General features: G+C 43.9%; 2 protein-coding genes across 8 annotated transcripts; one reads left to right on the forward strand and one right to left on the reverse strand.

Annotated features, from left to right (window-relative positions):
• Window positions 1–286: 286 nt before the first annotated feature.
• On the reverse strand, window positions 287–8,093 carry LOC311310785 (alpha-1-antiproteinase S-like). 2 transcript variants are annotated; one of them, XM_084440344.1, is made up of 7 exons: window positions 7,951–8,093; window positions 5,994–6,067; window positions 5,153–5,450; window positions 4,277–4,561; window positions 3,847–4,120; window positions 2,365–2,512; window positions 287–1,209 (listed from the first exon to the last, which is right to left on the reverse strand). In XM_084440344.1, the coding sequence occupies exons 3-7, from the start codon at window positions 5,430–5,432 to the stop codon at window positions 1,027–1,029; spliced, it is 1,170 nt and encodes a 389-aa protein (XP_084296470.1). In that variant the 5' UTR covers window positions 5,433–5,450; window positions 5,994–6,067; window positions 7,951–8,093; the 3' UTR covers window positions 287–1,026. The 2 variants fall into 2 exon arrangements, with proteins under 2 accessions (XP_084296470.1, XP_084296469.1); XM_084440343.1 differs by having other exon boundaries at window positions 5,153–5,462.
• LOC311310783 (kinesin light chain 1-like) lies at window positions 7,938–23,849 on the forward strand. 6 transcript variants are annotated; one of them, XM_084440339.1, is made up of 14 exons: window positions 7,938–8,066; window positions 12,107–12,407; window positions 13,365–13,607; window positions 15,641–15,713; window positions 16,035–16,263; window positions 17,599–17,686; window positions 18,389–18,490; window positions 19,251–19,424; window positions 20,247–20,346; window positions 20,853–20,899; window positions 21,099–21,166; window positions 21,281–21,389; window positions 21,840–21,983; window positions 22,239–23,849. In XM_084440339.1, the coding sequence occupies exons 2-14, from the start codon at window positions 12,108–12,110 to the stop codon at window positions 22,395–22,397; spliced, it is 1,836 nt and encodes a 611-aa protein (XP_084296465.1). In that variant the 5' UTR covers window positions 7,938–8,066; window position 12,107; the 3' UTR covers window positions 22,398–23,849. The 6 variants fall into 6 exon arrangements, with proteins under 6 accessions (XP_084296465.1, XP_084296462.1, XP_084296463.1 ...); XM_084440336.1 differs by lacking the exon at window positions 7,938–8,066 and adding an exon at window positions 8,507–8,643; XM_084440337.1 differs by lacking the exon at window positions 7,938–8,066 and adding an exon at window positions 8,507–8,643 and having other exon boundaries at window positions 21,843–21,983.
• The last annotated feature ends 80 nt before the right edge of the window (window positions 23,850–23,929 follow it).

The raw sequence follows: 23,929 nt of genomic DNA on the forward strand, positions 1-23,929 counted from the left end.
TATTAACATGAGTCGTCCATTGTATCTAGAAACCCTCCACTGAGCATCAAACCTGCAGCCTCTCTCCCAGCCATTCAAGAGGCCGTTCGTCCAGCTGTCCTAGTAACTGTTGGCATGGTAGTCTTTGTCCCTGGTGACTAATAACCTAGTGACAGAGAAGACAATGTTATCTATTACCTCACTGTCCTCTTCCGCTAACATTCCTGCCAGCAGCCAGCATAGTGTAGGCGTGTGATGTCACAACAACTATAAATTGTACTGCAAATTATTTTCAACCAGCTATGTATCACGTGGTAATTTTTTTTAATAATGCATATGTATATTAATGGTAAATGGAAGGCACTTATAGCGCTTTCATCTAAAGGGCTTTACAACGGCCTCTCATTCACCCATTAATGGCAGCAGCTGCCATGCAAGGTGCTCCTACTCGTGAAATCCACCAATGAGATTGTGCCGGGTGTTGTTTAACACCTGAGTGAACCACCAACACCACGCCTCAACACCCAATCAATAAAAGCTGTACTGAATATATGTCTGGTTTTAAACTCATTTACTGCCTAAAGATTCCGGAATCCTCGGTGCACAGCCTGCCTGAGGGTTCCGGAATGTTGAGCCCAGCCTGCCTTGTCAACATTCTAAATGAGTTGATGAGGATAAACTTAGGTAGATAACTTTGTAGAATACTGTACACCTACAATCAGTGCATAATCTCTCTGTTGACCTGCATTCTTAAAAGAGTAGTTTGGTATTTAGCATTCTAAACCCTGTTATAAGGTTATTTATGTTTATGTCATATAAAACGGTCCATATACTGTAAAGATTTTGACAGACTGCACTCTTGAGATACTAGTGCTCAATGCTCATGTCATAGCTATGTACACGATGGATCTCTCTTTGTATACTGTATGCCCATAGAGATCTCTATGGGCAAGTATGCCATTGTGTAGGCTACATCACAATACAATACACAGTACAAGGTCACATCTTGGTGGGGTCGACCACCCTGAATCACGGCGCGTGCAGCGGTCACATCTTGGTGGGGTCGACCACCCTGCCCATGAGCAGAACGCAGGTGGTCGTCTGTTGGTAGATGATGAAGAGGAAGGGTCGGTTGAATGTGAGCCGAGGAGGAGGGCTGGTGAAGATGTTCGACGTTCCCCCCGCTCCGCTGCTCGTCTCGTCCACGGTGAGGCCCGCCTTGTGCACAAACTACAACCACAGTGTCTGGTTAGGCAGGTTGAACGTGGACTAGTGAAAGATGAAGGCTACAATTTGGTCAAATAAACAGTCGTCTTAGCAGACAGCTTGTTTTAGTGGTGCGTACAGTAACACAGGAAGTACCTCAATACACCAATAATTATACAACAAATAAGTGAAAAGAAGGCCTTCAAAGGGTACTGCTCATAGCACTATCACTATCTCATCATTAAAGGACCTGCTACATTTATTTCGGCAGTGACAGTTACATCCATCAAGATGTCACATGATTCAAGATGTCAGATGTTATCAATGTCATATCCTCCACAACCCCATTACACTAAGGGAAGCAACACTAATATTGCTCCTCCTAGTGGTGGTGAGTGGTCAGCTAATGACCTAACGACCACCCCTAGAGATCTAGTATATTCACTGTAGGAGGTGACCTCTGATCCCACTGTACTGGGGCCTTGGATGTTTCTGAAGGACTCTTTCATTTTCAAACTGAGACTGAGGTCTCTCAGAACTAGGCCTGTAAGAACAGCAGATGCTGCAATACAAATAAAAGACCTATAAACTATAATGTGAATTGTTCACAGTTGGCCGTATTCACTTGCTTGTATTTAATAATAACATAAGTAATTATAATTACATTTTCTCCCCTTACAATTTGTCTTGCGTTTCATTCATTCTACACAGTGGTATTGAGCAGCAGGTCAACTACTCAGCTGAGTGTATTAGCTGTGATGCTCATTACATTTATGCACCTATTAAGATTTGAACAGTGTCCAAGGAACCAGGAGATGTGAACAAATCCAGTTTTTCCTCAGCAAGACGTCTTCGGTTTCACTGCGACAATTACCCCGAACAGTATGAAGAAACCACAGGTGGACATGCAATACTCCATGTGAAAGACGCCTGACGACACAGACACAGCTCGCATTTCAACTCAGTCTCCTCTAAATCTTCCACCACTTATCACTCTTTCAACTACTCAATCATTAACTCTTGAGTTAGAGGAAGTGACCACAGGTCAACAGATACACACCTGGAGATGGGCACATTAATGGAGACATAGATACACGCTGAATGCAATATACTAAGAAAAGGACACTGGCAGATAACACACACACACTCTCTCTCTCTCTCACACACACACACACTCACCTCAGACAGCTTGATGCCTTTATCTCCCACGACGCCGGACAGGTCAGCGGTGTCCTGGAAGAGCTCAGTGATACCCAGGCCTGGAAGGACCTTCTGCAGGGAATATGACTGCTCCAGTCTGAACCGAGGCAGCTGCACCTCCAGCTTCCTGTAAGGGCAGGATGTGACATCACTGTCAATGAGCAATTATAACCTCAAGTTGAAAGTTGCATTGTGACAAAAAATGTTAAAGGAAATAGAGTTACATATAATTCAGGTGTTGTATATCACACCGTCCAGGGTATTGTTGAGCCCATGATAGATATGATGCAACACTGATTCTACAGGACAGAATCACTCTGAATGAATTCAAAAGTGCTGTAAAGGCTATAGAAACTGAATCTATTGGTAGGTGTAATTGTTTGAACTGATCGTCATACTATGAACTATTACTGATTTTTGCACTTTGAGCTAGTGTTGTTAACATTTGTTGTCATTGTTGTTGCAGTTGTTGTTGTTTTTTGTTGTCATTGTGTATCGTAACCTTTATTTAGTTGTGTATCGTAACCTTTATGTCTTGTTTTCAGGAAACTTGCTGCCTTTCTTGGCCAGGATTCTCTTGTAAAAAGAGATTTTAATCTTAATGAGTCTTTAAAGTCGCACAGAAACGGACGTTTGAGATCATCTAACTTCCGTAGTTTGACGTATTTCCGACACAAACAAGCTATGAGGGTGGGACATGCGTTTATAGGAATTTGATTGGAACATTGACAAGTGGACGGGTTTTAAGAACTTTAGACAGATTCGATCGAAGGATAGCCTTGATTGATGGGTGGATGTCGTGAGATTATTGGCCTAAAATCTAAGGCACCTGGTGTCGTTATTGCACGTGACCTACCGTTTTCCAGGAAGTAAGAAATGATATACTTTGATATAAGATTACAATAAAAGTAGAATTTTGTTATTTTTTGGGCATACATCGTTGAATAGGTACACACCATCACCAATTATGTGAATCAAAATGGGACAGAATGCTTTTTTCATTTCTGTGCGACTTTAACTTGGTTAAATAAAGGTATAAAAAAAAAAAAAAAAGACTTTGATTTTAACTACGTGTCCACGGCTAACATGGCTAACACGCGTGTCCTGTGTTCCTTTGGCGGCGGTTGACTGCAGGTCATCGGAAATTAACGCGCTGCAAAATACGTGCTTGTCTACGCATACGCATTGTTAAACAGCAAGTGTATTGCAGCCTTTAGAGAATGTGAGTCACAACACAACCAAATGAACGGAGATGAATGCGATAAAATTCAGACCCGGGTCAAATACAACTGGAGTGCACTTGATTTAGGTTACCCAGTACAAAGACAACCAATGGAACAGTCCAAGAAGTGCTAACTCCCAAGATACAAACGTGCACCTCAAATCCATTCAAACATTTCCAGGAAGTGGATATGTTTGTACTTGACCCGGGTTTGAATCCGAGGTCATGAATCCACCTACGTCCTCTTGAGCTGCCTCAGCCAGGCCTGGAAGCCCCACACGTTGATCTGCTCCTCCACAAAGGTGACGTCCACGTCTTCGTCGGGCAGAAGGGCGAGCATGGCGATGTCGCCTAACATGGGCAGCTTCAGGACGCCCAGTTTGAGCGAGCGGTCGTAAGCCAGGTGGTATTTGTCGGAGCGGAACATCATAGGGACCTGGACGATGTGGTATTTATCCACGTAGAAGCGCTCGTCTTGGGTCACGCTGGCGTTGAAGCCCAGGGTAAACGTACCTGGTGAAATAACATTTGAATGGATTGTTTACTGTTTATATTCATGTTTTAAGTGTCTGAAAAGTGACTGAAGCCCCAAAAACATCTCACTTTTATAATGTACAGTAATTACACAAAAGCAAATTCTCCAGACTGAGCCTGAGGCGTCCTCCTCACCTTGAAAGAATGCTGCGTTGACGAGCATCATCTGGGTCTGAGTGGCGATGTCGCCGACCACGTCCTTCACCTGATTGGCCGTGAGCCTCAGGGCGAGTTCGTTGATGGCTTCCTTGGCGGCCTGCGGGTTGGCGAAGTCCAGGCTTTGGATGTTTGCGCTGTACTTGTTCTCGACCTGGCCCTTGAACTCTGCGGAGATGTTGAACTGCTGGCCGGCGACGATGCTGATGGCCTGGGACAGAACGCCACTCTGGTTGATGATCCTCCACAGTTTCTCAAAGAGATCTAAAAACAAAAAGAAGAAAAAAGAGGCATCTTAGTCAAATCAAAACAAACTTTATTTGTAAAGCGCATTTCAAACACAGAGGCAACACAATGCGCTTTACAGAGAGCAATAGGAGGGAGGGTGGGCATAGGTCCCACCCCTACATATTCCAGAGGGAAGAAAAAAAATCAGTTTCACCCGGGGGCCAGAAAAGTGAGCTGAAAAAATTATTCTGTGACCTCTCTCAACGAGACGATCGAGCAAGCTCTTGGAAAATGTTTGTCTATTGGCTAAGAACATATACAGAGCAGTAAACATGGGCTAGATACTTCATAAGAGAGACATGACTAACAGGAGAGTGCATGGTAGTCATCTATTGTTGAAAATGATCAGCTATTTTCTTTTTGTGTTTTACCAACCCCATTTGTTTTAGTAAATTACTGTTGTCAATATATTATACCATATGGCAATTTAAGGTAAAGCAGTCTCACATCTGAAGGAGGCCTCCGGTTTTGCACCCATGCCTCTGTTCTCTGGGGCAGATGCCACCATTTCAATAGTTGAGCCAGGAACACAGTCAAGACATTAAGAAGAAACGGGTGAAAACCCACCAGGGATCCTCCCGGGGGCCAGAGACTGGAAGCAGAGTCCTTCCCGGAGCTGACTGAGCGTGGGTCCCTCGGCGCCGCCCGCCAGTGCAGCCAGGGTCTGTGACACGGTGATGGGGGACAGCAGGATGTTGCCGTCGGTGGTGCTGGCGACGGCGCGGTACAGCTGGATGGCGAAGTCGGTGTTCCTGGAGCTGAGGTGTTCGATTTCGCCCGCGGAGGGTTCCTGCGCCATGACCAGGAACGGCACGCACGCCAGGAAGAGGAGGAGTTGGGCGGCCATTGCGCAGTGTCTGGTTCTCTCCTGAAACGACTGAGACATAATGCAATGAATCAAACTCCTTGACAGAGGGTTCATTAACATTTCCATCCACAAAAGGTGGACATTGGACAATCCCATTAATCATTGCGCATTCACTTATTTGCCCTACACTACCATTGGGTGGTTATTAACAGCTAAGCATCAATAAGAAATCCACAAGGCCATAATTACATTGCAGAAATATGAATGTAATATGATTGGATGGAGGTTGAGATGTCGCCACTTCACATGTAGGCCAGCAGTTTACAGTATGTACTTGTGAGAGTATCAGCCATATGAACAAAAACATAAAATAAGTAAAACAAGCAAAGTAATTACTATGGCAATTTGTCTGGTACCTTGTATTACATAATTATTTTATTTGGACACACACCATTGGCCTATTTTCATTTCCCAAGCCATTTCAATCCCTCTATTAGCAGTGCACATGATACAGAGGGAGTTCTGAATGTAGCTCAGACTACTGGAGAATGAATGCATGAGGCCTATCAGGTCAAATGTACTGATATAATCATTACTTACCGTTTTTTCTCTCTCTTCTGTCTCTTCCTAAATTCCACGCACTCTGAGCCCTCGGCAGGCCAGATGACGTCACACTGTTTGGAGAGACAAAGTACAAGTGTACCCTTTAAGTCGTTGTTGACTGCTAGAAAAAATCCTGATTGGGGTTATATTGACAGATGGGAGGAAAGGTGAAAGGTGGTCTATTACATGTGTCATTGTACTGCATTTCGGGGACCCCATTGTTAATTGAAGGACCACTTGGTAATAAGCATTCTGTGAGTGAGTGAGTGAGTGAGTGAGTGAGTGAGTGAGTGAGTGAGTGAGTGAGTGAGTGAGTGAGTGAGTGAGTGAGTGAGTGAGTGAGTGAGTGAGTGAGTGAGTGAGTGAGTGAGTGAGTGTTTTTAGTAAACCTTTGATTGAAGAAATGTGCTTTCCAGGTACGGATAAACCACTGGAAATTAATTGTGCACGCCATATGCCATCTTATTTTAGGTATATTTTAGATCATGTGTTTAAGGTTTCAGTAACATGCAAAATAAGATGACTGTGCTTTTGACATGGTCCATCAATATTAAATGTCACTTGTCATGAAGAAATGGCCCAGCTGGCACACGACCGACCTTCAACGTTGAAATATAGTTGGATTAATGTCAGTCATCTTTTCAACCTTGAAACAATATTTAATGCTCAATGGTTGAAAAAGGTTGATAAAATACTTATAAATCAACGTTGAAATTCTGTTGAAGATCTGTACGTTGAGGTACAACAAGGTCAACATGAGGTCTTCAACCTGCCTTATAGCCCTTTAATGCACAATATGGGTAAAAAGTGGCCCAACAAAGGTTTTGCTTTATATCTTTGCAATAAATTAATTGTATTGGTCAAAAAATCCTTATTTTGCGCTTACACAAAGAATGAGATTCGAATTTCCTTTCGTGGACATTTGAGGATGTCCTATTATAGACACCGTAGTTTCTTTAGAAATTTGGGTGCGGTGCATATGGAATTGGGTGCATCGTGTGTTTGTCTCGCACAAGCTGGACGAAGCTAGTATCTACATATATACAAGCTGAGAAATGTGCCAGTCATTCCATTGTTCCCCGCTACTTGTAGATTGTAAGGTTACTATATTGTTTAGCTTGCTAGCTGAGTTGGTTTTGCTTTTGTGTTTTAACAGGCTACATCCTGGGTCGTGTGCTGCAGAGGTTGTTTAGAAAGCAAAAGCTGTACGTTACCATCTGGCAGATTGACTGTTAATGCCCTTTTCTGTAGCATTGCTGTATGTCACAAAATGTCATGTTTGGATGTCACAAAATGTGTGTTTGTGTGTGTGCATGCCAGTGCCATAAACACTTATTTTTTCACATTATTGTTGGATTGATGTTGTTGCTATTTGCACAGTTGTCATTGTTGCAACCCCATTAACTGTAGTCCTACATATGCATCTTGATTCTAATGTAAAATAAAATTGTGAAAAGTTCACGCCTTTGTTCTCCGTGGCTACATGATTGAAAAGTAATAAGTTGAAACAAAGTTGCAATTTCAACAGTGATGCAAAGTTGACTCAAAGAACTTAATTTACCCATGTAAGCCGTTGAACCAAAGTTGGGATTTCAAAGTTGATTCACCTTTCAAATTCAACACATATTTAACAGTGATTGTAGACCTTAATTCACCCATGTTGAAGAGTAAGATGTTGGAACAACGTCACGATATCAACGTTAATTCACCTTTCAAAATCAAAACCTAATCCAACGTTGATTCACGTATCACATGACGTTGAATCACCCATGAATCAACGTTGAAATGCCAGCTGGGGGCACACCGACGCCACAGTTTACGCATCATTCAGAAATGGTGGCAATATTAGCATACAAGACGTAAACAAAAACAAACACTCATCCCTTGCACGATAAGGGTCTAAAAAACTACAAAACAGCACGCAAGATCAAGACAGCAATAATGAGATGCCTACCTTTCTGCAGAAGATGACAACGTCTCATTTCTTTAGATTCTAAAGTTTAGAACGTTGGAATTGGAACAGGATGACGATGTATCTTCCAGGCGGTCCAGACAGAGGGCGGAATCAGCGTACGTGCATCATCTGGGGCATTCTCCTTTGAAATTACGCAATGAGCGCAGTGTCTGAGTTGCATGTCTCATTGAACTCAACAGATGGCGATGTTGGCCTATCGGCTATATGCTATCTATTGCACTTTGTCTACATTGTCTAAAATAGTTCCCAATCAACTGAAATGTGTTTATTTATGCTACTTATATTGCCTTAGTTCTCATTCTTCTTGTCAAAAGCAGTGTTCACTATTCAAATGTGAGAACAGTGAAGAGAGAACTGGTTTGTATTTATATTAAAAGCAATGGAAATAGTTCAGTCAATTATGTCAGTTCAAGTTTGATGCATTCATTCAATTAATGCTACAACTGGATTAATTAGTCGTAGTTGGCTATAATTCCAGAAGTTTAGATTTACGGTGACCGGTCTAGCCTTGCTAAAAGGGCGGGGTTAAATATTAAAGCTCAATCAGACCGCGGGGCACCGGCTGGCTAAAGTGAAATATTCTAGTTAACCGGAGCGTACAGCACAAGAGACTCCTGTGAATAATGTCTTAATGGTTTTAACTTTAGTCGACGGAGATAATTACGTCACAAGGTAAATTGAATTTATCCAATCTGAAGTCCGTCCACATATGTAGGTATTTAGATCTTATAGTGACGGCCGCCATTGGGAATTAATACCCGATGTTTCTGCTATAGATGTCCATGTCTGAAATGAAGCATACTTAAAAAAACATTTACATTTGATAGTGAGATTGCTGGAACACAGTAGTTACTGGGATATATAGGCCGGTTAGGGAATTGGCAGAACTTCTAAAGCTTTGATTTTATGTAAGCTATGTTAACTTCATACGTTAACAGGTGATAGCACTCTAGTTTTACAGTACAGACTAACCTAAATTAATTCACTAATAACAAGTAGCTTAGTTTCTTTGCAAGCTTAAGTGCTATGGCGTATTCCTTCACAGTAGCCTATAGTCAGTCTTACAGTATAGAGATCCCACTGGCTTTTAGTATTCTAAAGAGCATGTGTGAATCATCTGTTTCCTTGGAATTCTCCTGGAATTCTCCCTCTTCTCGGGGGGCAGGGTAAGCAGCGAATATCTCTCAACTTTTGGCAATAGAAAGTCGACCTGAATCATTGCAGGGTGTGTGGTGATCCGCACTATACATTCATGGACCTGGGATGGTAACATCTTGAGTCAACAGGTGGGCTGCCCAGTATGACCTGCTGTCTTGCGTGGTATGAATTTATCATATTTTTGTGTGAAATATTATTTTAAAATGGAATAATTTTGAGATGTAATGAAGAGGTTAGTAGAAAGTCACTTCTGTCTATAATGGGTGCCTTTTAGGCAAGGCAAGGCAAGTTTATTTATACAGCACATTTTAACCACATTATGCATGACAGTCTTGTTCATCTGAATGAAATATCACATTGGAAATGTAATAAACATCGCTTTCATCATATTCTGTACAGAATATCAGAAAGCTGCTCTTGATAGATTGAAATGGACGCCATGGTCAGTGTCCTCACAGGCTTGCTAAGTCAACTGTCACCATTTTAAAGTGACTTTAAAAGGGGGCTTTACCTAACCCATATGCTGGTCTTTCCAGTTCTGTCACATGCCATAGGCTGCTGTTGCCTGGTCACAGGGATGTCACAAATCCATGCAAAATGAAGAACAGTGCATTGCTGCTGGGGGTGGCGTGGATACAGTAGAAAGTGTCCCCAGGGATGCTGGCCCAATGCCATTTTCTATTATTATTATTATTATTTGCTTCACAGCTTTTAATGGCCAAGGTTAGGGTGCATAGGGGCCAAGTGCCAACATAGCCACCAAAGAGCGACGATGTTCGGCTGGTTCAATCTCAGATGACACAGGCTTTGTGTCTCTCTCTTTGGAAGTCTAGTGGAACCATATGGTGCATGGTGAGTTTTAGAACTACAAATTGGATAAGCCTCCTTTATGGTTTTGGTGCTGGATGTGAACCAAAAAATCGGTTGCCAAAAAGTGCGCCATTGGGTGAGTTGTGAATGATAATATTATGAAAGACTTCTCTTCCCTAGACTAAGTAAAGGGAAATGAAGTGGGCAGATCTATTTTATGGTGTGGGAGGAATATGATTCCAGTTATGTGAGTGACTTAAGGGTTTTGTTACCAATGATTACAGCAATGTAAAATATATTTGTCCATATTTTGTGTTTTATGGACATACTTTTCACTAGAAGGTTTCCAGACTATTAACATGAGTCGTCCATTGTATCTAGTAACCCTCCACTGAGCATCAAACCTACAGCCTCTCTCCCAGCCATTCAAGAGGCCGTTCGTCCAGCTGTCCTAGTAACTGTTGGCATGGTAGTCTTTGTCCCTGGTGACTAATAACCTAGTGATAGAGAAGACAATGTTATCTATTACCTCACTGTCCTCTTCCGCTAACATTCCTGCCAGCAGCCAGCATAGTGTAGGCGTGTGATGTCACAATAACTATAAATTGTAGGCCTACTGTAAATTATTTTCAACTAGCTATGTTATCACGTGGTATATTTAAAAAAAATAATGCATATGTATATCAATGGTAAATGGAATGCACTTATAGCGCTTTTATCTAAAGGGCTTTACAATGGCCACCCATTCACCCATTCACACACCAGTGGCGGCAGCTGCCATGCAAGGTGCTAACCTGCTCATTGGGAGCAATTTGGGGTTCAGGGTCTTGCTCATGGACACTTCGATATGTGGATAGGGGGGATTCGAACCGCCGACCCTACGATCATTGGACGACCCGCTCTACCAACTGAGCTACAGCCGCCCCAGGGATTTCTCAAATTCCAAGGATGTTAGGTGTCGTCTAGGATATGTGGAATACATTAATAATCCAATATTGAAATCATTAAAGAAATGAATCCAACTGTCCTTAATAATCAATAAGGAGAACTTGACCTGATACAGACCATCAGTATTTCCATATATTTATTTCACGTGCATGGAGAGAGAGTGAAAGAGTCAGACCAAATCAAAACCTTGGTTCATGATTGGTATAATAGGAATCAACAAATCAGGAGACAAGCTTGTCTTGTTTTGGTTTCTCCAGAAGACAAAACAAAAACAAGCAGTCCTTCACACAGACCACAGCGCCCCTGCCAAGACCGAGACAGTAGCTGGGACACACACTGTACTGTACACAACTCATTCCTGACTGCTATACAACCATAGTCAAAATCAATACTTTATTTAAAAGCAAGCAAGAGCAATGCCATCTTTAATGAAGCAAGCATACGATTAGTTTAACTTCCACAGCTTTATCTTGACAATTCTATCAAGAGTATTCATTTTAATAGTGATGGTGATAGTGATGATGATAGTAAAATACTATCAGACACAGTCAGACATGCCTACAACACTCCCCTCCTCCAATGGAATAGTCTGTTTCAGCACCCCTCTCCTCGACCATCATCCCCCTATTATGGCAAATTGTGCCCCCAAATCAGAACGAGGAGGGGGTGGGGTGGTGTCGGGGGGGGGGGGGGGGGGGGGGCAGTATAATGTGTGGGTCAGTTCATTGTTGTGTCTCCCGTCCACGACGCCATTCACAAAAGCATTCCTTGGGTTTAGCCGGCGACCCTCTGCAGGAGGTCATGGCGGTACAGCCAATATCTCATTTTAGCCGAGAACCAAACCGGGGCGAGTCTCGGATGGTGTGATTGAGTTTGAAGCTAAGTTTTAAGTCGACGAATGCGTTTATGTTTCGTTCTTGTCGACGGCTTATGCCTTTGTAGTCCAACCTCCGACAGTTAATCCTTGGATTCCAGTATTAATTTGTGTCAAAGCAGTTGTTTGCTTGACGGCTTAGAGACTATTAACTGCCTGAAAGTCTCTCTTTCTCGCCCGATGAGACACTAATTAAGGTGTTAAACTAAGATCTACAAAATAAAAGGCGTTCATCCTAATGATAACAATAGCTCTTGTTTATCAAGGGCTTTTATGGGCTACTTATCAAAGCACTTTAATTTAACGCGTTATTACCGCCATCTTTTCCCTCTCCTCCCTTCCCAGCATGCACGAGAACGTGCCAACCCTGGCCAATCAGACGGCCCTACCTGAGCGGCTCTCCCAGGACCAGATGCTGGGTCAGACCAGACAGGTGATCCAGGGGCTGGAGGCGCTGAGGCAGGAGCACCACTCCCTCCTAGGGGGCCTGCTCGGGGGCCGGCACCGTCCGTGGGGAGAGGGGGACGAGGAGGATCCCCTCTATGATGGGGACCCCCGTCACAAGGACTCCTCCCTGGCCGAGGAGAAGGCCAGGGCCGTCCGGCGGTCCCTGGACACCCTGGAGCTGGGGCTGAGTGAAGCACAGGTCAGATGTTTGTATTTCTGTGGTCTCCCACGAAGCACGATATTGAAATTGAAACCACTTTTTTTTTGTGGACAAGGTCAGGTTCTGGGCTTGTCGGTTTGTGTTTTGTTTCAAAACATTGGCCCCTGTTTTGTCTAATGGCTCCACCCAAGGTCAGAGGTTGAGGTTAAAGGTTAAGGATGCTGTTTCTTTGCAGTGGGGGTCAAGCTTTCTTGGGCTATGCGCCATTAGCATAGAGTCGCCAGAATGTATCAGGGAAGTGTTGTGGACGTCACACAACGACTTCCTTTTAACTCGCATGTACTGTTTTATTTTATTTGATGCCTATCTTTCAGGGATGTTTACTAGGTTTGGTTACTTAGTGTAATCTGTCCCACTTCTTAGTTTTTGTCTTTCCTGCCTGTTGTTTTCCTGACAATCGAATGTGTATCTTCCTCTCAGCTCAGCCCGTCTCTCCGTTTACCCAAGTCTCACTCTGGATGCTTTTTCATCTAGTTTGTCTATTTATCTTCTTCTTTCTCATCCTTTGTCTCTCTCTCTCTCTCTCCCTCTCTCTCTCTCTCTCTTTCTCTCTCTCTCTCTCTCTTTCTCTCTCTCTCCCTCTCTCTCTCTCTCTCTCTCTCTCTCTCTCTTTCTCTCTCTCTCTCTCACACTGTTTGAGATGAAATGTTTTGTATATTAATTTAAAGCCAAAGAAAATAAATCAATTACCACTTTTTCACATTATGTTCATATCCATATCAAACCACAGTGCTGGTTTTCTGATGAAGGCTCAAGATACCACAATGTGTAGTCAGCCACACACACTCACACAAATGACATTTCTGTCCCTCATGAAGACAGTCACCTAAGAGTGAACACGCTCTAATCTGTCTTTTGTTTAATCTAAACTCTCTAATCTGGCCTTTGTTTAATCTAAACTCTCTAATCCTGCCTTGGTCTGATCCCTCTCCCCAGGTGTTGCTGGCGCTGTCGGCCCACCTGAGCTCGGTGGAGGCGGAGCGTCAGAAGCTGCGGGCGCAGGTGCGGCGCCTGGTCCAGGAGAACCAGTGGCTGCGTGACGAGCTGGCGGGCGCCCAGCGGAGGCTCCAGGAGAGCGAGCAGAACGTGGCGCAGCTGGAGGAGGAGCGGAGGCACCTGGAGTTCATGAGCCGCCTCGGGCGCTACGACGACGACCCCGCCGCCGACCTCGCGTCGCCGGTGCGTCTCACCACCTGCTCTCATCCACTTCTTGGGTCACATAGTAGCACATGCATGGAAATTATGGCTGTCAATTTAATGTTGATTAGATAAATTAATTAAGCAAATATTAACAAATTAATTCAATTAACGCAAATTAATCATTGTTAAATAATAAAATAATAAGAATATATTATATTTTTTATATTAATCGATTTTGCCAAGTGGACCCCGTAGGCTACAGAGAGCAGGCAGCACAGAATGAGTAGGCTAAGTCTACCTCAGACAAATTGACCAATTGCTATGGAGCAGGTCAATTGCTACTGTATGGTAGAAGACAAGGGCTTAATGGAAGCATTGCAAATGATGTCCTCCAATGAAGCCTCCATCAAGAGGCACAATAGTTTTGAAAATCCACGAACGCTGAAGCTGAATACTGTATGTTGCTCAGATCCATTGACAGCCTTACACATAACAAGATATTGCAAATAATAATTTAATTAAATAATATATTAACTTCTAAAGTCACCTTTTGTAATGTCGATTCAGTGCTTTACTCGTCTGCCACAATTATGTAATATCTTTTAATTGAAATATCTTCATTTGACGGCTTTTCCCAGCAAAAAGTGATATATGCGATTAAATGTGATTAATAAGATCAATATTTAATTGTTTTAATCAATTGACAGACATAATTGAAATTATTTAACATAGAAACCTATTAAAATTATTATTTTTTAGTTTCTTTATTGAGTTTGCCTGCTGCAATAAAGATGATAGTCTCTCCAAAAGTCCAAACTTAGTACATTATCTCAGGCCGATAATCAAACTACTGATTTCACACATTATTTATAAGGAATGCATAACCGAGTTGAACTGATTAAACTCATTCCTCAGTATAAATACACTGTATTTTGTATTCTCTAGAAATCTTCAATAAAAAAGATCAAAAAAGAAAAAAAAGGTATAAGCCCAGCCCTCCAAAAAAATAGTGTAAAAAGAAAGACTCAAGTCAAAGAAAGGAAATCTCCTCCCAGTATCCTGCTGCCCTGTGCTGTAGTCATCCCATCAGAGCCCTTCCTGGGTAAAACACCATGTGTGAGGGGTGAACAGAGCAGGGACAGCAGTATACTGTGCAGACATCCTTTATTTAATTTGTGTCTAAACCCTGCCCACTCGCCCCATGGCGTCGCTGTCCTCTCAGTGCCGGGGCAGCTGGGTAACGCGGTGCTGATGAGGGGCGCTCATGCGTCGGCGAGTCAGAGGACCAGAGATCCAAACCAGCGTGGGCAAGCGAGGTCGGATCTAATACTGACCATCCAGGCCACACAGTGACACCTGCTAACGCTCGTCAGGAATGGTAAACAGCACACTGCCTTTGTCTGATCAGTCAATGTCAGAACATGTGCACTCAAATAGAGGTTAAATAATCACTTCATTAGATGTTTGGGTGGCAGAAGAAAGGCCCATGCTCCACTAGAACTGAAAGTACAGTCAGAAGAAGGTAGAGGTTCTTAAGAGGAGGACTCTTTGGAGATGGGTTCAGTGCAATAGAATGTCTGAACACGCGCCAAACAAACAACTTTTGGTTCCCAGAACAATCCATCTTGGTTATGGATGCCGTCCTGGAACAGGATTTCACAGTGTCTCCAACCGTTTGTCTCCAAAGCATTCCAGGAGCAGTCCAGAAACATAACGTTTGTCTTAACTGTTTCAGGGCATGCAAAACAGTATGCTAATAAAACAATAATACTGTAGTTATATATAATTGTATAGTCATTACCAACCAGTAAGTCTTGACTTATATTCACTGGAATATGTAGGGGTGGGACCTATGCCCACCCTCCCATTGCTCTCTGTAAAGCGCATTGTGTTGCCTCTGTGTATGAAATGTGCTATATAAATAAAGTTTGATTTGATTTATATTCACTGAACATTATGGGGTGTCTTACGGTTGTAGGGAAGCTAATCACTGTGTAAGCAAGGTTAACAGAATCACCTGCCATTAAACAAGTCAGAGATAATAACAATAGTGTTCATCCTCCACACACCAGGAAGAAAAGGACTCCAGCAAGGAGACGCTGGACGAGCTCTTCCCCAGCGAGGAAGAGGACCAGGGGCACGGGGGTAAGCACAGGACGCACAGCGAGATGAAGAATCTCAATATCATCTAAAACCATCAGCAGTATCAAAATGGCCGACAGTACCTTTAAAATATTCCCATTCAGAGCTAATATGAGTATTAAAGTTAATTAATATAAATGAGTAATAGAGTAATGATGGTGCCGTTATGGTAATGCTACAACAACAACAACAACTATTTTCGCCATCATAACAATCATACCCAATCGGTAAACTTCATGTCAGCATGTTTTGACCTCCAGAGTGATGTAGAATGACCCTAGGGGAGTAATTCATGTTCACCCGTGGAACTCATGTTCTCTTTAGTCCAGCAGAGTAGCTGCCGTGCGGGAATGGCCGCCGCCCAACAAGGAGGCTATGAGATACCGGCCCGCCTGCGAACGCTCCACAACCTGGTGATCCAGTACGCGTCTCAGGGGCGCTACGAGGTGGCCGTGCCCCTCTGCAAGCAGGCCCTGGAAGACCTGGAGAAGACCTCCGGACACGACCACCCCGACGTCGCCACCATGCTCAACATCCTGGCACTGGTCTACAGGTGAGCGGCCGGCGAGATTAACCACGGTACTGTTCAAGCAGTGGTCCGTAGGTGAGAGTTTAGTAAGGTTAGCCACCATGCTGGACATCCACTAGGCAGGGTGGTGTAAATGTTGGAGCCAGAGGTTATTTGGAATATATCTTGGGTGCCAAGCTGCTACTTGACCTGTAGACCTGTGAGAATTCTTCTTTGGTCCAAAGGTAGACTGGTAATTCCACCTGTGGCACAGGTGAGGCTGCTAGATGGGATTTACTGCAGTTTACTAACTTCCTGATCCTGCTTCCCTGCTGAATTGATCCAAACCTTTATTTATACTCAGGTGAGCTCTGAGGTGAGGCCACCTCATCTGCAGAGCTGCTGAGTGTACAACAAAATAGAACAACAAAACAATGTACAGTGCACTTAGTTAAAAACAGTTACAACATGTATCATAAATTCATATGAATGAAAAACAACCCCACCCTCTAAAACAGCCCCGCCCTCTAAAACAACCCCGCCCTCCAAAACAACCCCGCCCTCTAAAACAGCCCCACCCTCTAAAACAGCCCCACCCTTTGAAGACTGATCCACGAGGAAGCTTTCCCACAGAGTACAATAGGTCACCCTGCTAATCTTTAAGGAGGGAGTGTCTGCCAACAGATCAGGTATCTGACCATAGTGGCTCATTATATTGCAGGAAGTTCAGAGGAACAGGGGGCCCGCCTTCTCGGGACGGCTGCCATGTGCAAACAAACCTCAATGTCTGTTTCTACACCGTTTTAGATTTATTTAGGAAACCCAATCAGCTGATTCTCACTGCATTTCATCCAGAATAAGAATCATGCCTACTATTAGTCCAAAGTACAATCTGCTCCAAAATTAAAGTTGATTTTCAGAACTATATTTGATCCATCTGTATGTCTAAACCCTTAATTCAAATTCCAACACAACAACTTGTGTAATTAAGTTGAGTGTACAGCTCACAATTGTTTTCGAGTTGGCATAAAGCTTGATTTATACATTACATTAGACTGCATTTAAGGCCCACAAACATTTAACAAGCTATCTTCTTTGAGGGGGTCTACCTCTTTAAAACAAATGTTATGTAATTATTGTAAGTCGCTTTGGATGAAAGCATCTAAATGACTAATGTAATGGAACCCTAAAGGAAAATATGGACTTGATGGACAGTCACTTATTGTTTTTACGGTGATAATTAGCTTGTCACACACAGCAGATACTGTACCCAGGGTCGGTGGGAAAAAAGCCATGGTCTGGCAACCGAAGCCCCGACCTTGAGGTTGCCATGGAGACACCACGGTAACCAAGCCTCCCGCCCACTTGCTTGTCTTCCAGGGACCAGAACAAGTACAGCGAGGCGGCCAGCCTCCTCAACGACTCGCTGTCCGTCCGGGAGAGGACCCTGGGAAGAGACCACCCCGCCGTAAGGGGGTTTTGGGGGGGTGGGGGGGGCATGTACAGTATGCGTGTGTGTGTGTGTGTGTGTGTGTGTGTGTGTGTGTGTCGTATCCTGAACTGAGGAGCCAAGCAATTCATAGACAAAACGTGAGGCCACAGATTGAAATGTATTGAAAGTTTCAATTTTATTCAATCAATCAAATCTTTTATTTACCAGATAGGCATCATTGAGATTAAACTCTCTTTTTCAAGAGCGATCTGGCCAAGAAGGCGGCATAAACAAAGTTACAGCAATAAAATAAACATAAGAACAGACAATACAGAGAGACATACTTTCACAGCAAGAATCAGTTGTAGAGCAAGTTATCAAACACAGTTGCACTGACCAAGAGTCTTTTAAAATGGATTTAAATTCACCCAGTGTAATCAATCCTGGCAATTTCAGGTCCTTTTGCAACTCATTCCACATCGAATGTTATTGTCACATACTTAAAAAGGCTAAAATCATTAACGGTAATAAACAGTTAATTAGCAGTTGCATGAAACAGACCCCAAACCTGCCAACGGAGTCTACAGTAACTCCGCCTCTCATGACGACGCTGTCCATCACTGACCCCGCTGCTGTGGACTCAGCTGTTTACTCAGTCACTGATCTGGAGGCTGTGTTTGTGTCAGTGACCCCTCTGGTGACGCCCCCGTCCCTGTCCCCTGTCCCCTGTCCCCTCAGGTGGCAGCGACGCTCAACAACCTGGCCGTGCTCTACGGAAAGACCGGGCGCTACAAGGAGGCGGAGCCACTGTGCAAACGAGCGCTGGAGATCAGGGAGAAGGTGGGGCTCGGGTTTGCGTGTGTGCTTGTGTCAGTGTTAACGGGGTCACGTATGTATTAAACACATGCGGGTGCCAGTGTACATGCAGAAACCACAATCACAATTATTTTATTGTCATTATACTTCAATTCAATTCAAACTTTATTTCAGATACAGCCCACAGGGAGGTCCATAGCACAATAAATACATACAATAAAATACATAGCCTACAAACAATAATAAGAAAAAACCTAGACTAAGTGGAAATTAGTTCAGTTCAATACAAATTCAGTATAAACATGAGCGCCAGTGGCTCCACATTCTGGAAGTGAACCTGACAGCTGCGTCTAGGGTTGATTATTACAGAAATCATGTTCTGATTCAGAAACTCTACACATACATTTATACATCAGATTTAGTAGAACAGCAGGGCAGGTGGGTACACCAAGACTAACAAACACATGACTAGCGCTACAGCTTCTAGGAGCTTTAAGCAGCAGCCTCATACTGTCATTATAGGCCACTGTGAGCCGTCTTAGGCTACTCTGTCTATATCTACACCAAAGATGGGCAGTGTGAAGATGGGCAGTGTAAAGATGGGCAGTGTAAAGATGGGCAGTGTAAAGATGGGCAGGACAGGACAGGACAGGACAGGACAGGACAGGACAGGACAGGACAGGACAGGACAGGACAGTGCAAAATACAAACATAGTGCAAAAAAAAAAACTAGCAGTGTATTGTACTTTGTGCTAATCCAAGCCACTGTCTCCTCTCCATCCAGATGCTGGGCCTGGACCACCCTGATGTGGCCAAGCAGCTCAACAACCTGGCCCTGCTGTGCCAGAACCAGGCCAAATACACGGAGGTGGAGCAGCACTACCAACGAGCCCTGGACATCTACCAGACCAGACTGGGCCCGGATGACCCCAACGTGGCCAAGACCAAGAACAACCTCGTAAGAGAGCCGGGGCGCGTTCCATTCCAGACGGCTGTTCCCTATCCTACGCCTTTCATCCGCTCCCCTTTACGGATCCGAGGTGACGAGGTATCGGATCGGTTACGCCTCGAGCTCACCGGTCGCGCAAGCGTGACAGACGCTGTTTGAGCGGGCGGGTTTGAGAGGAACCGAACCCACCAGATGCTGGTTCAGAGCGCACAGCTGATAGCGGGCTTTCTCTCCGTGTGTTGTTTCTAAAACTCAGCCGTTAGATCATATAACTCTCCTCGTTTTCCCACTTCAATGATCAGTCTGATGTCATCCACGTCTTCTGGGTGAGAGTCGTTAGCTCCTGACGTCTGGGAGGCGAGAGAGGATTTATTAACAGCGTGTTGTGACGTCTGATTGGATGTTGGGATGCAAGCATGTGGAGATGATATTGGTGCTTTGATTATACTGTATAATAATAGTAGGTTGAAAAACATATGTAGCTATATGATGAATATATTGTAAATATCCAATGTATTTCTATGAGATTGCGCACGCGGACGCACAGAAAATTCCGGAAAAATCGATTCACGCCCGCTGGTAGGAACAGCAGCGTTCGTTTAACACGGGAGCTGAGGTGAAGCGCAGCGTTGCGTGTTGCACTTCCGTGACCGGTGAGTTTGCGGCGTTAACGGGAACAGATGAGGGCTCACGGGACGGAACAGCTTGGAATGGGAACCCACCTGATTAGAACCAGGTTCCCCTCAAGGTCTGTTCCCCTTCTGGGGCATGAGAACATCCTGCTGTGCTCTGTGTATTAAAACGCACCTTCTAATCCATCCCCCCTCTTAGGCCTCATGTTACTTGAAACAGGGGAAGTTCAAACAAGCAGAGGTTCTTTACAAAGAGATTCTCACTCACGCCCACGAGAAGATACAGGATTCTACAAACGGTAAGAGGGGGCACTCAAACAAACACACACACACACACACACACACACACACACACACACACACACACACACACACACACACAATCTTAACCATAATCTTATGAATGCAGTTTAGAAGAAATGAGAGATAAAATTCATTCGCAGTCGGTTCTTGCCAGTCAGTTTGGTCTGGAATCTGTCTGGAAATTCCTGTGTCACATACCTCTGTCTGCCTGTCTGTCTGTGTGTCTGCCTGTCTGTCTGTGTGTCTGTCTGCCTGTCTGTCTGTCTGTCTGTCTGCCTGTCTGTCTGTCTGTCTGTCTGTCTGTCTGTCTGCCTGTCTGTCTGTCTGCCTGTCTGTCTGCCTGTCTGTCTGTTTGTCTGTCTGTCTGTCTGTCTGTGTGTCTGCCTATCTGTCTGTCTGCCTGTCTGTCTGTCTGTCTGTCTGTCTGTCTGTCTGTGTGTCTGCTTATCTGTATGTCTGTGTCTGTCTGCCTGTCTGTGTGTCTGTCTGTCTGTCCTTCCAGGGGAGGCCAAGTCTATCTGGATGCAGGCTGAGGAGAGGGAAGAGCAGGTTTGTCAAACTCATACCACCCAGTTTCTGGGATCAAATCCCAACATTCTGGCTTGGCCAAATACCTGTGTGCCCCACAAACGTTAAGGACGACTTGTCAATATGTAGATGCAGAAAGAATGACAACAAAAACATAAAAAACGAAATACAAGAAATCACCATTGGAACTTTTAACCAATTTAGAATGTGTTCTATTCAGGGCAAACAGAGGGATTCCCCTTCTGTAACAGGACAAGATGGCTGGGACAGAACCTGCAAACTAGACAGGTAAGTCCAGCGTCTAGTCCTCTAAATTAACTAGCGAGGGAAGGATCTACTATAACCAAAACACAGAGTTAACCTGGGATAGAATGTAAAATAATCCCTGTCCCCTGCCCACAGTGCCACCATGACCAGCACCCTGAGGAACTTGGGCGCCCTCTACAGGCGGCAGGGGAAACTGGAGGCAGCGGAGACGCTGGAGGAGGCAGCCACCTTCACCCCTAAACAAGTGGGTCTGACATTATGTAGCACAGGGGGTTTGGAGCCATGATCTAGTGATGAGGTCGACCTGCTGTCATGCTTACTGGTATCCTCTAACCACTAGGATATCTTGGTCTAATGGTAGAGAAAGACTTGGCAAGTGGAAGATAGGGTTATCCCCTCTGGGTACATTAAAATACTTTGTCAATACATAGGGAATCCCTTGTGATCTATAAACACTGACCTGGCTGCAAGACAATTGCAACTACCAATTAAATACTGAGGTAATTGAAAAAAAATCTGTAAAGGAATTAAGACACATCACAACCAAAATACATTGATTCCAATCAGCCTCACCTGGTGTAAATGTTTGCTTTCATTCTTCTTCTGTCAAATGTACCTCCTTGATTTATACATAATTTGATTCATGTTTTTCCTGCGTGCGTGTGTGTGTGTGTGTGTGTGTGTGTGTGGACAGAAGAGAAGTGTCCCTACTGAGATGTCCAGTCATTCTGGCACGATGCAGAAGCAGTGCAGCAGTGAGAGTCTGGGCTCTGAGGTGATGGTGAAATACGACCTTCACGGAGGAGAGGAGGTCAGCGTGAGCCTGGAATGGAACGGGGTGAGGGTGTCACTCAATTAAGATCATCCCTTACTCGCACGCCCAGTTCTGTCTAACCTGAAGCCTGTTCAATATTCAGTCGACGATTTTAAGGAATTTAGTTAAGAAATCAGAGATTAATCTGTTCGATACAGACTTATCTGACCGCTACATTCACAGCACGTCTATCAAGTTACAGACAGATGAGTCTGAATCTCTGTGTTTGTGTGTGTGTGTGTGTGTGTGTGTGTAATACATGATCTCTCTCTCCCGCAGGACGGCTGTGGCTCGTTGAAGCGTAGCGGCTCGTTCAGTAAACTCCGCGCCTCGCTCCGCCGCAGCAGTGAGAAGCTGGTCAGGAGGCTCAAGGGAGGAGGTGGCGGCGGCGGCGGCTCTGGGGGGGCGCGAGAACCTGAACCCAAATCCCCTGGATAAATCACACCCCAAACACCAACCTGGCAACCACCCCCATTGACTGCTAACCATATTCAGCGACTACAGCAGGGGACTATTAGGGAGTTGTAAATACGGGGAGGTATTTTGCTGGCTAGGTCTGCCGCAACTCTGTCCACATCCAAGTGTACTGGATCACCACGAATGACCGGGACTGAACCCCACGTCTGCAGTCTGTCGCCATGCCGGCGTCCATCTTGATCTGGAACCCCGTTAGAATTCCTCCAGTCTCTCAAATGTGGAGAAATATCAATATCAATCACAAAACACAAAAAACAGCAGGTGTCAGCGTTATAACCAGTGTTGGTTTAAGCTACACTAATATCTGGGAACATTATTTTTTATAAAATAAAATTTCACATTTGAATATTTAAACTTAAAAGCGGAATCTTTAAAGGTATCTGATATTCATGTTCCAGCCAGTCACTAGCAGTTGAAATTCTTTGGAACAATGTACTACTGTATATAGTACAAGACTCAAATCAAGCTCAAGCATCAATCCTACAGCACTTTTATTCTAATTTATTCCACTCAAATGTCTAAATGGACAGGAGGACATCGGGTGTCTGTATGTTGTTTATGTTTATGTTTATTATGGATCCCCATTAGTGTTCACCTCAGGGTGAAGGGAAAGGGAATGTAGTGGATGAGAGGAAGCCAGTTAACTACAGGATATTGAGAAGTGCATTTTGTCTTCAGAACATGCAATGTAAAACGGATTTCCCCACATCCTTGCCAGATCAATTGCATTTATTCAAATTAAAGACATGGAAGCAACATTTCACAATTACTGTAGTGGTTCAAACGAATGTTTTACATGCATGCTTTTAACTTGGAAAATGGAACAACGTTAAGGTACAGTAGCTCTGGACTTATGAGGCATTGGATCATAATGAAATTCATGTACAGGGTGTTTCAGGTCTTTCAATATCATACACCCTCACCTTGTTAATGCATGTCACATTTGTGCCCTATCTAGTCATCTGCACTACAGGGTATTCATTCTAGTGGATTTCCCTGGTGTCCTTAAGGGCAACCAGAACAGTTTCCTGCACCCATCACATTTTATTCTCAAAGCTATGATTTGGTTTAGTACTACACATGTGTAAGACGATTACCAGTTAAGTGCTCTGGCATTTCAAATGTCTAATCTGACCACACCTAGGGTTTGGACATTATCCAGAATGTCTCAGTAACTTGTTTGAGATGAGACCTAATGCCCTATCCCCCTGCAATAAACTGACTAACAGTAATCTTTGGCATGGACAACTTGGACTAACCTGTTCTCATTTTGAGACAATAATGTGAATTCTAAAGAGTCAGTGACAGATTGTGGAACATCACATTAATGAGATATGGAATGAAAGCAGTGGAACATCATCAATTACTTGTAGGCAATCTTTTGTTGTTCCTTAATTATCTTTCATGATTAAAACCCTGGCATTTCCTAAAAGAAATAAACGTGCACGTTGATGACAGTATTTCATAAAAAGATATTCTTTATTTTTTTATGT

The sequence above is a fragment of the Borostomias antarcticus genome (assembly GCF_949987555.1).
Source record: "Borostomias antarcticus genome assembly, chromosome: 6".
Taxonomy (NCBI): domain Eukaryota; kingdom Metazoa; phylum Chordata; class Actinopteri; order Stomiiformes; family Stomiidae; genus Borostomias; species Borostomias antarcticus.